This window comes from Ovis aries, chromosome 6, assembly GCF_016772045.2.
Source record: "Ovis aries strain OAR_USU_Benz2616 breed Rambouillet chromosome 6, ARS-UI_Ramb_v3.0, whole genome shotgun sequence".
Classification (NCBI taxonomy): domain Eukaryota; kingdom Metazoa; phylum Chordata; class Mammalia; order Artiodactyla; family Bovidae; genus Ovis; species Ovis aries.
The window spans coordinates 85679591-85694565 of record NC_056059.1 but is presented as its reverse complement, the minus strand read 5'-3'; the positions used below and the strand labels follow the sequence as shown (position 1 = coordinate 85694565).

General features: G+C 37.8%; 2 protein-coding genes across 4 annotated transcripts in view; one reads left to right on the top strand and one right to left on the bottom strand.

The window, feature by feature from the left end:
* Positions 1-12525, top strand: part of LOC101123042 (UDP-glucuronosyltransferase 2C1-like) — a 66727-nt gene extending 54202 nt beyond the window's left edge. For both annotated transcript variants that reach the window (XM_042251481.2, XM_027971048.2), the window contains exons 4-6: positions 3974-4061; positions 5251-5470; positions 11991-12525. In XM_042251481.2, coding sequence (XP_042107415.1) covers positions 3974-4061; positions 5251-5470; positions 11991-12270 — 588 coding nt within the window. In that variant the 3' untranslated portion in view covers positions 12271-12525. The remainder of the gene's footprint in view (positions 1-3973; positions 4062-5250; positions 5471-11990) is intronic.
* LOC132659962 (craniofacial development protein 2-like) overlaps positions 1-14734 on the bottom strand; it is a 44780-nt gene extending 30046 nt beyond the window's left edge. Inside the window, exon 1 of one of the 2 annotated variants that reach the window (XM_060417163.1) lies at positions 14307-14734. The gene's annotated coding sequence lies outside the window, so the exon portion shown is untranslated. The remainder of the gene's footprint in view (positions 1-14306) is intronic. The other variant, XM_060417162.1, reaches the window with a different exon arrangement.
* Between the last annotated feature and the right edge of the window lie 241 nt (positions 14735-14975).

Sequence of the window (14975 nt, the reverse complement as noted above, 5' to 3'; positions counted from 1 at the left end):
TATATCTTTTAAATCTGAAGCATATAAACAAGTTACAAATAACATGACAGAGAATAAAGGAAAAGCTATTTAAAATAATAGGTTTGATTCACAGCATGTCTTGGGACTATATTCTCTTATAATTAATGATTTTAAACATTGTCTTAATGAAACTTGGATATAAGAGCATATTCTAAAATTAAACCTAAATAATGTTTCTTCTTCGAGAAGGCAGTGGCACCCCACTCCAGTACTCTTGCCTGGAAAATCCCATGGATGGAGGAGTCTGGTAGGCTGCAGTCCATGGGGTTTCGAAAAGTCGGACACGACTGAGCAACTTCACTTTCAATTTTCACTTTCCACTTTCCTGCATTGGAGAAGGAAATGGCAACCCACTCCAGTGTTCTTGCCTGGAGAATCCCAGGGACAGAGGAGCCTGGTGGGCTTCCGTTTATGGGGTCACACAGAGTCGGACACGACTGAGGCGACTTAGTAGCAGAAGCAGCAATGTTTCTTCTAATAATCCTAAATGATGAATCTTAAAAATAATCCAAAATGAAATCCTAAATAATGACTCTTAAACAGTTAAAGCTTTAATAATCCAGTAACAGATTTAAGAATATACTTTACAATGTTCCAGCAAACTGTAATTTTATATTAACATCATTCTAGGTTATAACTGAGTGACACCTTTTCCCTAGCTTAAGATAAAACATACCATTACAACAATCATGTTTCAAATAATTATGACAATTCTTATATTTATATTCCAATTGCTTTCAAAAATTGCTTTGTAGAAGTAACATCCATTTAAACATTTAATCTAAAAAAACTTCATAAAATTATTGCATTTTTAATTGCTTTAAAAAACAATACTTAGGAGTGGCATTAAGGAAGGGCTAGAGGCACCAAAAACTCTCTCTCTCCAAAACTATGTTGAATAAAAGTGGCAAGAGGGAACATCCTTGTCGTGTTTCTGGTCTTAGAAGAAATGCTTTTTTTTTCATCATTGAGAATAATGTTTACTACAGGTTAGTCATATATGGCCTTTATTTTGTTGACGTAACTTTCCTCTAGGCTCACTTTCTACAGAGCTTTTTTTTTTTTTTTTTTTTTTAAATCATAAACATGTGTTGAATTTTGTCAAAAGATTTTCCTGGATCAATTGAGATGATCATATGGCTTTACTACTCAGTTTGTTAATGTGTTTCCCCGATAGCTCAGTTGGTAAAGAAACCAACTGCAATGCAGGAGACCCTAGTTCAATTACTAGGTCAGGAAGATCCGCTGGAGAAGAGATAGGATACCCACTCCAGTATTCTTGGGCTTCCTTTGTGTCTCAGCTAGTAGAGAATCTGGTTACAATGCAGGAGACCTGGGTTCTATCCCTGGGTTGGGAAGATCCCTTGGATAAGGGAAAGGCCAACCACTCCAGAATTCTGTCCTGGAGAATTCCATGTAGTCCACGGGGTCGCAAAGAGTCAGACATGACTGAGAGACTTTCACTTTGCTGCTGCTAAGTCACCTCAGTCGTGTCCGACTCTGTGCAACTCCATAGGCGGCAGCCCACCAGGTTCCTCTGTCCCTGGGATTCTCCAAGCAAGAACACTGGAGTGGGTTGCCATTTCCTTCTCCAATGCAGGAAAGTGAAAATTGAAAGTGAAGTCGCTCAGCTGTGTCTGACTCTTAGCGACCCCATGGACTGCAGCCTACCAGGCTCCTCTGCCCATGGGGTTTTCCAGGCAAGAGTACTGGAGTGGGTTGCCATTGCCTTCTCCACTTTGCTAATGTTGTGTATTACATTGATTGATTTGTGTATATTGGACAATCCTTGCATCTCTCGAATAAATCCCACTTGATTATAGTGTACAATCCTTTTTATGTATTGTTGGGTTCAGATTGCTAGTGTTTTGTTGAAGATTTTGGCATCTATGTTTATCACTGCTATTGGCCTATAATATTCTTTTTTTGTGATATCTTTGTTTTTGATATCAGGATGATGGTCATCTCATATAATGAGATTCAGAATATTCCTTTCTCTGCAATTTTTGGAAGAGTTTCAGAAAGATAGGTATTAATTCTTTAAATTTTGACAGAATTTGCCTGTGAAATCATCAGGATTCTGGACTTTTGTTTGTTGGAGGATTTTTAATCACAGTTTCAATTTCAGTACTTGTGATTTGTTTGCTTATATTTTCTTTTTTTTTTTTCTGGTTCAGTCTTGGGAGATTGTACATTTCTAAGACTTTGTTCATTTCTTCCGTGTCATGCAATTGTCTTTTATTGATAAACAGTTGCTTTTAGTACTCTCTTAATATCCTTTGTAATTCTGTATTGTGCATGGTAGCTTCTTTCTCATTTCTCATTTTATTGATTTGACCCCACTTCCTTTTTTGTTTGATGAGTTTGGCTAAAGTTTTGCTAGTTTTGCTTATTTTCTCAAAGAACCAGATTTTAGTTTCATTGATCTTTGCTACTGTTTTCTTTGTCTCTGTTTCATTTATTACTGCTTTGATCATTATGACTTCATTCTACTAACTTTGATTTTGTTTATTCTTCTTTCTCTAGTTGCTTCAGGTAAAGGTTAGGATATTTACTTGAGATTTTTCGAGGTAATATTGTATTGCTAAAACTTCCCTTCTTAGAACTGTTTTTACTGTATCTTATATGTTTTGATATTGTTATATGATATGATATTGATATTGTTGTCATTAATCCTTAGATCTTAAAAAATTTCCTCAGTGATCCACTGTTTGTTTAGTAACATACTGTTTAGCCTCCATGTACAATGTTTTCTTGCATTTTCCCCTTTCCCAATTGATTTCTAATCTCATTGCTTTGTAATCAGAAAAGATGCTTGATACAATTTCAATTATTTTAAATTTACTAAAACTTGCTTTGTGACCCAAGATGTGATTTATCCTGGAGAATGTTCTGTGTCCACTTGAGAAGAAACTGTATTCTGCTGCTTTCAGATGGAATGTCCTATAAATACCAATTAAGCCTATTTGATCTAATATATTATTAAAGGATTGTGCTTCCTTATTGATTTTCTGTCTGGATGATCTGCCCATTGGTGTAAGTGCCCCACTATTATTGTATTACTGTTGAGTTCTCCTTTTATAAAAGGCTGTTAGCATTTGTCTCCTATGTTGGGTGCATATACATTTACAACTACTATTACTTCTTACACTGATCCATTGATTATTATGTATTGCCCTTTATTTTCTATTGTAACAGTCCTTGTAGTAAAGTCTATTTTGTGTGATACAAGTATCACTACTTCAATTTTCTTTTGCTTTACATTTGCATGGAATATCTTTTTCCATCTCCTCACTTTCAGTCAGTATGTGTCCCTAGGTTTAAAGTAAGTCTCTTGTACACAGCATATATATGAGTGTGGTTTTCTTTATCAATTGTCAGTTTATGTCTTTTGGTTAGAGCTTTTAATCTATTTACATTTAAGGTAATTATTGATGTGTATGTTCCTTCTACAAGCTTTGGGCTTGGTTTGCCTTCATTTTATAATTCTTTAAGGTATAACATTAGAATATTAATATATCCACCTCATTAGAACTGATTCAAATGTATTCTTTTTAATGGCTGAGTAATACTCCATTGTGTATATGTACCACAGCTTTCTTATCCATTCATCTGCTGATGGACATCTAGGTTGCTTCCATGTCCTGGCTATCATAAACAGTGCTGCAATGAACACCAATATGTAGTTCTTTCAGATGCAGATTCTCGTTTTTCTTCATCTACATCTTCATCATTTTTCTTCATCTGGTTAAGTTAGAATTAACCAGAATATGAAAGGCTATTGACTAGGATCATTGCAAGCCTTTGAAAACATGGTTGTAGTGTTTGTAGTGTAATGGTTTATAAACACTCATGTGTGATGCCTGGAGGCATCAAATCTGATTAATCATAGGTTAACTTCTGAGAGGATGTGATACTAAAAATCTTCTAATAAAGACATTCATCTTAATAGGTTCTGTGGCGATACACAGGAAAGAAACCAAAAACACTAGGAGCCAATACTCGACTGTATGAATGGATTCCACAAAATGATCTTCTTGGTAAGACCAAAGAGAAGAAAAATAAACAGAGCTGAATGAAGTTTAATCTAAATGACTATTCAATAACAGATATCTTACAAATTTATATTTAAAATAAGAAAAAAAAAGAAATTTTAATGTGCTCTCACATTTCTTCAGGAGTTTGTGTAAAAAGGATTATTCATGACACATTTTAAAGATTAAGGCACACTTTATTCAAGACCATTATGATAAATACAGTTATTAGTGCAATGGACTCTTACAATAAGACAGAGAGTTTGGACACAACTCTGTGTGCAGAAGAAAAGGGAATTTTCCCCAAAGAACATAATGGAAGTTCATTGGATGAAAAATTACAAAGAGTTCAACTGACCTAGTAAATGCTTGCTAAAATTGGGCAATGCAGAGATAGTGGAGCCACAAAATCAAATTCTAGTTGAGAAGAGTTCAGAGGAACCTAGCTAGATCTTGGTCAAGGTTCTTTGTCAAACTTTAGCATAAATATCAAGTTTATAAATCTTTAATTTATGATTAATCTCTCCCTCCTCAGGATCAATGTAAGAGAAAGTACTTTTGGATCAGGTTCTCATTAACTTTCGTATAGAATATTGTAACACACTCCTGATGCTCTTCATCCATTTCCTCCTACCTTTCTTCTCTACAGGAAAAAAAAAAAATCTGGCAAGCCATTTCACCTATATTTCATATATAACATAAATGGCTGCATATTAGTATAAAGTCAAGCGCAAATCCTATTTTCTTAAACAGAGAACATCATAAACTTGATGTAACCTATCTTTCTAGCCTGTTATGCCAACGTTCTCATATTGAAATCCTGCACATCTCACCTTCCTTTTCCCATCTTCAAAAATATTTGGTTTCTACAGTTCTTCCCTTCGTTTTTATTGATATATTCTTCCTGCAATAATTTGTCAAATGGCACGTACTCTCCATCATATATTCTGCAGGAAACTTCTCAGTTGTCTGTGGAATGACTTAATTGCTGGAATCACTAATTATACTTAGCCTGGAGTAATTAATTGCTGCTTTCTTCAGAGCCTATAAGGATTTATATGTGTTCTCATAGCACATAATAATATAGATGTTACTTAATAGAATTGGCTTATGCAGGTGTCATGATTTTCTGTTTCTGACTCTCTTACAATTTAGAATAATAATGTTTCTTTTTTGTTGTTGTTTTAATTTTTAGGACATCCCAAAACCAGAGCTTTTATCACTCACTGTGGAACCAATGGAATCTATGAAGCTATTTACCATGGGGTTCCTATGGTTGGAATTCCTGTGTTTGGTGATCAGCATGATAATGTTGTTCGTATGAAAGCCAAAGGGGCAGCTGTTGAAGTAGACTTGCAAAGAATGACAAGTGAAGATCTGCTTAATGCTTTGAAAGCAGTTATTAACAACCCTTTGTGAGTAGAGAATATATACATTTTTAAGCAGCCTCTTGTTTTTGAAGGAATAATCAGTTTTATACAATTATAAATTGATAACTTTTATATAATAACCAGTGCATAGCTAATATCAAATAAGATTATTTTATACTTCTTAAATTTTGTGAAATTATTTTGTCACCTACCACTACTGAGTGATAGATTACAACCTCAAAGAAATACTACATTTATTTAAAGAAAATTATCTACTGTTGAAAAGATATAAACTTTTTAATTAACAATAGTACTTTTTATTTCTTAAAAAATTGCAGATATTATCACTCTAAAGAATTTAGGAAATGTAACAAAATCATAAAAACATAACTACTCAGCTTTCCTTATGTAGTTATAACCAATACCAGTTTAGAAACTTCTGCTATTTGCTCGTGCTAATTTATAAATAGAAAGTAATAGAAATATATTTGTAAAAATAGAGTTATATTTGTTAATTTAACATATTTTATATTGGTATATTTTAAGTTAAAACTAGAGAAAGAGAATGAAGCAAAATTGAGAGATCCAAATGGAGGCAGAGAAGACCCTAGCCTTCTTGTTCCCCAGTAGAAAATAACAATTAGACACTATCTATGAAAAAAATCGTTTCTGGGAGTGCTCTAAAGTCCATGTATGAAATTTTAGCAACACAGTAGAACAACAACCGAAACAAAAGAGCCTGAGATAAATCACACAAGAACAAAATGATGACAGCTTTATTTTACCAGCATCATCCTCAAGTCAGCATTGCTCAGCACCAAGCGAGAACTCTCAGCTAGAAAGAGTCCCTTGGTAGAAAAAGAAGAATGAACTGAGTGATCAAATTCTAAGGCCTTCTGGGACACAGAAATAGAAAAACAAATTCTAAATTTGTATGAAGCCACAAGAGATCTCAAACAGCGAAAGCAGTCCCAAGAAATTATGACATTGAAGGCATCCCACTTTTTATTTCAAACTGTACTATAAAGTTATAGTAATTTTAAACAGATGATATTGTCATAAAAATAGACATACAGACCAATGGATAGGACTGAGAGCCCTGAAACAACCTTCATATATAAAGCTGAATAATATTTTTCAAAAAGTGAAGAATACTCAATAGGAAAAGCATTATCCCTTCAATGAGTAGTGCTAAGGAAACTAGATAATTATATACAGGAGAATAGAATTTGGAGCTGTATATTATGTTACTTACAAAAGATGATTAGAAATGGACTAAAGACTTAAACATAAGACCTGAAACCATAGAACTCCTATGATCAAACAGGAGGAAGTTTCTTGACAAGGGTATTGGCAACAAATTTTGGGATATGACACCAACAATACAAGAAACCAATGCAAAACAAAAGTGAGGCTATATTAAGCTCAAAAGCTTCTGTACAGCTAAAGAAATGACCTACAAAATGAAAAGCAACATACAAAATTGGAGAACATTTTGAAGATAACACATCTGATAAGAAACTAATATACAAAAGATATAAGTAACTCATATTACTTAATAGCAAAATTTTTAAAAAAATGAATGGAGTTACTGAATAGATATTGGCCCAAAAAAGATGTAAAACGGCCAACAGGTACATGAAAAGGGGCTTGACACTACTAAGCATCATAAAATGCGAATAAAAACCTCACCTTTCCCACCTCACACTTATTAGAATTGTTGTTGTTGTTGTTCAGTCACTAAATTGTGGCTGACTCTGTGACCCCATTGACTACAGCATGCCAGGCTACCTTGTCCTCAACTATCTCCTGGAGTTTGCTCAAATACATGTCCATTGAGGTGGTGATGCTATCTAACCATCTCATCCTCCGCTGCCCAATTTTCTTTCTCCCTTCAATCTGACAGCAGTAGGTTCTTTTGCAGTGAGTCAGCTCTTCTCATCAAGTGGCCAAAGTATTGAAGCTTCAGCTTTAGCATCAGTCCTTCCATGAAATTCAGGGTTGATTTCCTTTAGGAATGACTGGTTTGATCTCCTTACTGTCCAAGGGACTCTCAAGTCTTCTTCAGCACCAGAATTAGAAAGCATCAATTCTTCAATGCTCAGCCTTCTTTATGGTCCAACTCTCACATGATTGCTGGAAAAACCATAGCTTTGACTATAGGGATATTTGTCAGCAAAGTAATGTCTCTGCTTTTTAATATGCTGTCTGTGTTTGTCATAGTTTTTCTTCCAAGGAGCAAGAGCCTTTTAATTTCATGACTGCAGTTGCTCTCCAGTGTGATTTTGGAGCCCAAGAAAATAAAGTCTGTCACTGTTTCCACATCTATTTGTCACAAAGTGATGGGACAGGATACCATATTCTTAGTGGTTTCCAATGTTGAGTTTCAAGCCAGCTTTTTCACTTTCTTTCACCTTCATCAAGAGGCTCTTCAGTTCCTCTTTGCTTTCTTCCATAAGGGCAGAGTCACTTGCATATCTGAGGCTCTTGATATTTCTCCTGGCAATCTTGATTCCACCTTTGACTTCATCCAGCCTGGCATTTCTCTTGATGTACTCATTTTGCTTCTCTTCTTTTCTCAGCTATTTGTAAGGCTTCCTCAGACAACCATTTTCCCTTCTACAGTTCTTTTTCTTGGGGTTGGTTTTGATCTTGGCCTCCTGTACAATGTCGTAAACCTCTGTCTATAGTTCTTATGCACTCTGTCTATCTGATCTAATCCCTTGAATTCATTTGTCACTTCCACTTTATAATTGTAAGGGATTTGATTTAGGTCATATCTGAATGGTCTACTGCTTTTCCCTCCTTATTTAATGTAAATCTGAATTTGGCAATAAGGAGTTCATGATCTGACCACAGTCAGCTCCTAGTCTTGTTTTTGCTGACTAAGGCAGAGCACCGAAGAATTGATGCTTTTGAACTGTGGTGTTGGAGAAGACTCTTGAGAGTCCCTTGGACTGCAAGGAGATCCAACCAGTCCATTCTGAAGGAGATCAGCCCTGGGATTTCTTTGGGAGGAATGATGCTAAAGCTGAAACTCCAGTACTTTGGCCATCTCATGAAAAGAGTTGAGTCATTGGAAAAGACTCTGATGCTGGGAGGGATTGAGGGAAGGAGGAGAAGGGGACGACTGAGGATGAGATGGCTGGATGGCATTACTGACTCGATGGACGTGAGTTTGAGTGAACTCTGAGAGTTGGTGATGGACAGGGAGGCCTGGCGTGCTGCGATTTATGGGGTCGCAAAGAGTCGGACACAACTGAGCGACTGAACTGAACTGAACTGAACTGTATAGTTTCTTCATCCTCAGCTTCAAAGAATATAATCAATCTGATTCTGGGATTGACTATCTTTACACATTGACCACACATAGTCATTTCTTGTGTTGTTGGAGGAGGGTGGTGTTTGCTATGACCAGTGCGTGTTCTTGACAAAACTGTTAGCCTTTGCCATGCTTCATTTTGTACCCCAAGGCCAAAATTACCTGTTACTCCAGGTGTTTCTTGACTTCCTATTTTTGCATTCCAATCCCCTATGATGAAACGGACATCTTTCTTTGGTGTTAGTCCTAGAAAGTCTTGTAGGTTTTCATAGAGCCATTCAACTTCAGTCTCTTAAGCATTAGTGGCTGGGGCAAAGATTTGGATTGCTGTGATGTTGAGTGGTTTGCCTTGGAAAGGAATAGAGATCATTCTGTCATTTTTGAGATTGCTCCCAAGTGCTGCATTTTGGATGCTTTTACTGACTGTGAGGGCTACTCCATTTCTTCTAAGGGATTCTTGCCCATAGTATTAGATGTAATGGTCATCTGAATTAAATTTTCACATTCCAGTCCATTTTAGTTTGCTGATTCCTAAAATGTCGATATTCACTCTTGCCATCTCCTGTCTGACCACTTCCAATTTGCCTTCATTCATGGATCTGACATTCCAGGTTCCTATGCAATATTGCTCTTTATAGCGTCAGACTTTACTTTCACCACCAGAGACATCCATAAATGGGCGTACTTTCCGCTTTGGGTCAGATTCTTCATTCCTTCTGGGGCTATTTCTCTGCTCTTCTCCAGTAACATTTTGGACACCTACTGACCTGGATGGTGCATCTTTTGGTGTCATATCTTTTTGCCTTTTCATACTGTTCATGGGATTCTCAAGGCAGAACGCTGAAGTGGTTTGCCATTCCCTTCTCTAGTACAACAATGTGAATCCTCCATAAGTATATATATATATATATATATATATATATATATATATATATATATATATATAATCCCCTCCTTTTGAGTCTTCCTCTTACCTCCACCCCATCCCACTCTTTTGTGTTTTGTGGCAATCTATTGGGTATATTCAAGTCTTTTCGACCCCATGGACTGTAGCCTGCTAGTCTCCTCTGTTGATAGGATTTTCCAGGGATTAATACTGGCATGCATTGCCATTTGCTTCTCCAGAGGATCTCATTGACCCAGGGATCAAATGTGGATCTCCTGCTCTCCTGCATTGGCAGGGAGATTCTTTAGCACTGAACCACCTAGGAAGCCCCAGAGTACCAGGCTGAGCTCTCTGTGTTATACAGCAAATTCTAATGGCTATCTACTCTACACATGATAGTATCTATAAGTCAGTGCTACTTCCCCAATTTGTCCGACTGTGTCCCATCCCTTGCTGTGTACACAAGTCTGTCCTCTACATCTGCATTTCTATTCCTACCTTACTAATGGGGTTATGAGTACAGTTTTTTTTCCTAGGTTACAATATTAATATATGATATTTGTTTTTCTCCTTCTGACTTACTTCACTCTGTAAAACAGGCTGTGGGTTCCATCAGTGTCTCTTAAACATCACATCTTAGATTTCTTTGCTATATTATCAGTACAATGTCGTCAAAGCTTACAACATATGCATCTTGCCCAAGGCCACAATTTCCAATATCATTTAGCATTAATTTCGTATTTATATGGATTTAATGAACCAACTTGTGTTTTAATAGAGTATTTTATTGACTTTTTATCTGATCAATACTTTCTGTGTCTGTCTTGGAATTTCTGTTGCTATTGTTTGTTTTCCTGAGATGTATTCAGAGGTACTTATTCCTTAAATTCTTGTGTATTAAAAAAAGCCTGCCTTGGTTGTTTAAACCAAAGGGCAACTTTAAACTTTACTTTTTTCAGGTTTATAGTTCTCATCCTCAATACTTTTTGCATGCTTTCCTATGATTTTCTACTATTTAATGTTCTGTATTCTTTATCAATGATGATTGCACTTTGGTGTGGGAGAATAACCTCCTTCCTTCACAAACCCAAGGAAATCTTGCTTCTAAGTCAGCCATTCAAAGCCTTAAGCCAAAACCATGGTTCGGTCTTCTGTTCCTTGACAGAAGTTAGAAGGGTTAGTGTTCTAGCTATTGCCATCCTTCCATCTCACCACTGCAGGTGCAGCCCTCTGTTGTTGTTGTACAGTTTCTCAGTTATGTCTACTCTTTGTGACTCCATGAAATGCAGCACACCAGGCCTCCCTGTCCCTCACTATCTCCCAGAGTTTGCCCAAGTTCATGTTCATTTTCAGTGATGCCATCCAACCGTCTCATCCTCTGATGCCCTCTTCTCTTTCTTCCCTCAATATTTCTCAGCACTATGGACTTTCCCAGTGAGTTGTCTATTCTCATCAGACGACCAAAATACTGGAGCTTCAGCTTAAACATCAGTATATTCCTTCCAGTAAATATTCAGGGTTGATCTCCCTTATGATTGTCTGGTTTGACCTCCTTGCTGTCCAAGGGACTTTCAGGAGTCTTCTCTAGCACCACAGTTGAAGGCATCAGTTATTTGGCATTCTGACTTCTTTATGGTCCAACTCTCACAATGGTATGGGACTGCTAGCAACACCATAGCCTTGACTATTCAGACCTTTGTTGGCAGAGTAATGTTTCTGCTTTTCAACACACAGCCCTCTTTAGCCTGAGGCAAAAATGCCGGCATCTATTCAGTCTCAGACCCTATTTCTTGCCTAGAGGATCACATGAAGCTTTCTTGCTTTCATCTGAAATGTCAGGACCACGAAGATCACATACTGAAATCATTTCCTGTTACTTCTGAAGTCTCATTAGTACTGACACTCCAGACCAAACCTGGGGAAGAGTGAAGGAGTGGTGAAAGGATTCCTTTTTCATAGACCTTCCCTTCCATGCTGCTTCCTACACTATTATGTTCCCAATACCACACTCAGCAAGTTAGATCAAAATTCTGTATTCTCAAGCTACATATTCTATTAATCCATTCTTATTTGTGTACTTTGAGAATGCTATTTTCAATTGGAAATTATTTTCTCTCCTACCTCCAATAATTGCTGAGACTCTAAAGCATCCAACAGATATCAGCCAATGGACCATCATATCTAGAAATATCTCAAGAGGAAACAAATTTTCTTAAACTTTTTATATTCTTGGTGATATTATGACACAACTTATATAATTAATTATGCAATGTATTTTTAATAATATATATCTGTTTTAGGTATATCATGTCCTTAACAAACTCTACAGGTTGTTATTTATATATATTCAATTTTAGCTATAAAGAGAATGCTATGAAGTTATCAAGAATTCACCATGATCAACCTGTAAAACCCCTGAACCGAGCAGTCTTCTGGGTTGAGTTTGTCATGTGCCACAAAGGAGCCAAGCACCTTCGACCAGCCTTCCATGACCTCACCTGGTTCCAGCACCACTCTTTGGATGTGATTGGCTTCCTGCTAGCTTGTGCGGCAACTGTTGCATTCCTGGTCACTAAATGTTGCCTGTTTTGTTGTTGGAAGTTTGGTAAGACAGCAAAGAAGAAAAAGAGAGAGTAGTCTCTTCTGCTTTTTTTTTTTTTTAATAATTGGGCTAGAAAACTTGACAGAGTCCATCTGAATAATCCAATCACTGATTAGAAAAGATTTCTTTCCTGTTCTTCTGGGTTCTTATCCAGTCTCCAACTTATCAAGACAAAGATCAAATACTCACTCTAGAAATAAGCCACACTATTCCTAATGAAGGTTTAAAATAATCTATTCTTTACAAAGATACGACAAATGAATAAAAACATGGAAATTGTTACAATTAAAGTTTAGTGCTTTCCTTTATTCATTGCTTTCAGTTCAACCAGTTGAGATGCTGGTGAGGCCTCAGGAACATAATGATAAATCCTATTTCCATACTGATCAGGTTGAATATTTCTTAAATATCTAACATAATTTCGGGTCCAATACTCAATAATTATTTCATGTTCTCTAAAAGAACTATACAAGAACTAATGCAGAACACACTCTAGCCAGAGCTTCTTTGCCAGTCAGGAATATCAGAAGCCTGATAGGATTTCTACTCTGTTGTAAAGCACATTTTACATCATCAATTTCCTTTCATATTACACATTAGACTTTGTCCCCTTTGGAATACAAAATACTGTTTGTTTATTTGTTTGTTTGTTTCTAAGACTATCCTTCATTTGGATATTAATAATGATAGTACTTCATTTGTATTGTAACACTTCTTGGCTTCAGAGAACTAGCTGATTATTGTATGTTTTCATGGTTACTGGTACGATGGACCAAAGTAAATGACTAGAATTTAATGCCCACACTTTTAAATGAACTTAAGTACAATAAGGCTATATATTGTCATTCTGCTTATTTAACTCTATATAGAGTGCATCATGCGAAATGCTGGCCTGGACTAGCAGGAATCGAGATTGCCACAGAAATATCAACCTCAGGTGAGACACAGATGATACCCCTCTAATGACAGAAAGTAAAAAGGAACTAAAGAGCCTTTTGATGAGGGTGAAAGGGGGAAAAGCTGGCTTAAAGCTGAGCATTGAAAAAAAAAAAAAGAAAGTCATGGCATCTGGTCCCATCATTTCATGGCAAATAGAAGGAGGAAAAGTGGAAACTGCTTTCTTGTCCTCCAAAATCACTGTGGATGCAGACTGTAGCCAAAAATTAAAAGACGCTTGCTTCTCAGAAGAAAAGCTATGACAACCTAGACAGTGTGTTAAAAAGCAGAGATACCACTTTGTAGACAAAGGTCTATGTACTCAAAGTTATCCTTTTTCCTGTATATTTATGAGAGTTGGACCATAAAGAAAGCCCAGCAGTGAAGAATTGATGCCTTAAAATTGTAGTGCTGGAAGATGGCGGAGGAATAGGACGGGAAGATCACGTTCTCCCTCACAAATTCCTCAAAAGAACATTTCAACGCCGAGCAAACTCCGCAAAACAACTTCTGTAGGCTGGCAGAGGACATCAGGCAACCAGAAAAGCAGACCATTGTCTTCAAAATCAGGTAGGGAAAAATATAAAAGACAAAATAGGAGACAAAGGAGGTGGGGAGGGAGCTCCGTCCCGGGAAGGGAAGCCCGTCCCGGGAAGGGAATTTTAAGAAGAGAGGTTTCCAAACACCAGGAAACACTCTCCCTGCCGAGTCTGTGGCGAGCCTTGGAAACACAGAGGGCAACATAACAGGAAGGAAAAATAGATAAATAATTAAAACCAAGAGATTACAAGCCCACCAGTAACTCCCCCAGCGGAAAAGCAGCACAGACGCCTGCATCCGCCATTGGGAAGTGGGGGCAGGGCAGGGACGCGCGGGAGGCGCGGGCTGCAGTGCTTTGTAAGAATCGGGCACGAACGCCCCACGCTCCACCAGAACGATCTAACTTGGGCTAGCAACCCAGACTGTGGGATAGCTACCACGCGAAAAGCTCGAACATAAGACACCGCCAGGACCCAGCACAGAACAAAGGACGGAACGGAAAAGCCGGCTGCAGACCATTCCCCGCCGGGGACAGGCAGCCAGAGCCCTAAGGACTGGAAAGGGGCAATTGCAGACCCGGAGAGACTTTACTTACCTAACTGCAAGCAGGCTCCTTTGCTAAGACTTCTGGGGGTGCTGGACAGTCACAGTCTGCCTCACGGGGTGCGCCAGCGGTCCACCCAGAGAGCTGAGCAGCAGCGGCGGAAAAGGTGACAAGCCGCGGCAATTGCGCTCGCCAAACTCCTGAGCTACTCGGACCTGGGAAGGGCACAAAGCGCAGTCCCAGCTGCATTTGTGCCTCTGAGGGCTGCCTGAGGGCCGAACCTGAGCGGCTTGGACCGAGGAAGTGCACGCAGCCTAGGGCCGGCCCCAGACGGTTCCCGGCTGAGCATCGTAGAGCCGGAGTGGTTTCTGCGCCGCGAGAAAGGACAGGTCAAGCGGGGCAGAGATACTGTGTACACACGACAGTGCTATTTGTTTGCAGCATCCCCCCTCCCCACAGCGCGACTGAACTAGTGAGCCTAAAACCCAGCAAACAGAAGAAGTTAAACAGTGGGAACCACCTTGGAAGTGAGCCCACACGGCCCATAACATCAGAGAAGAGCCAGATATATTTTTTATTTTTTAATATTTTTAAAATCATTCTTTTTTTTTTTGCCTTTTGCATTTTTTTTCTTTTTTTTTCCGAGCTTTTTTTTAATTGTTAAATCTTCTATTTCTCCTCTAATTTTTATTTCTATAACCTAGTATTACTATTTAAAAA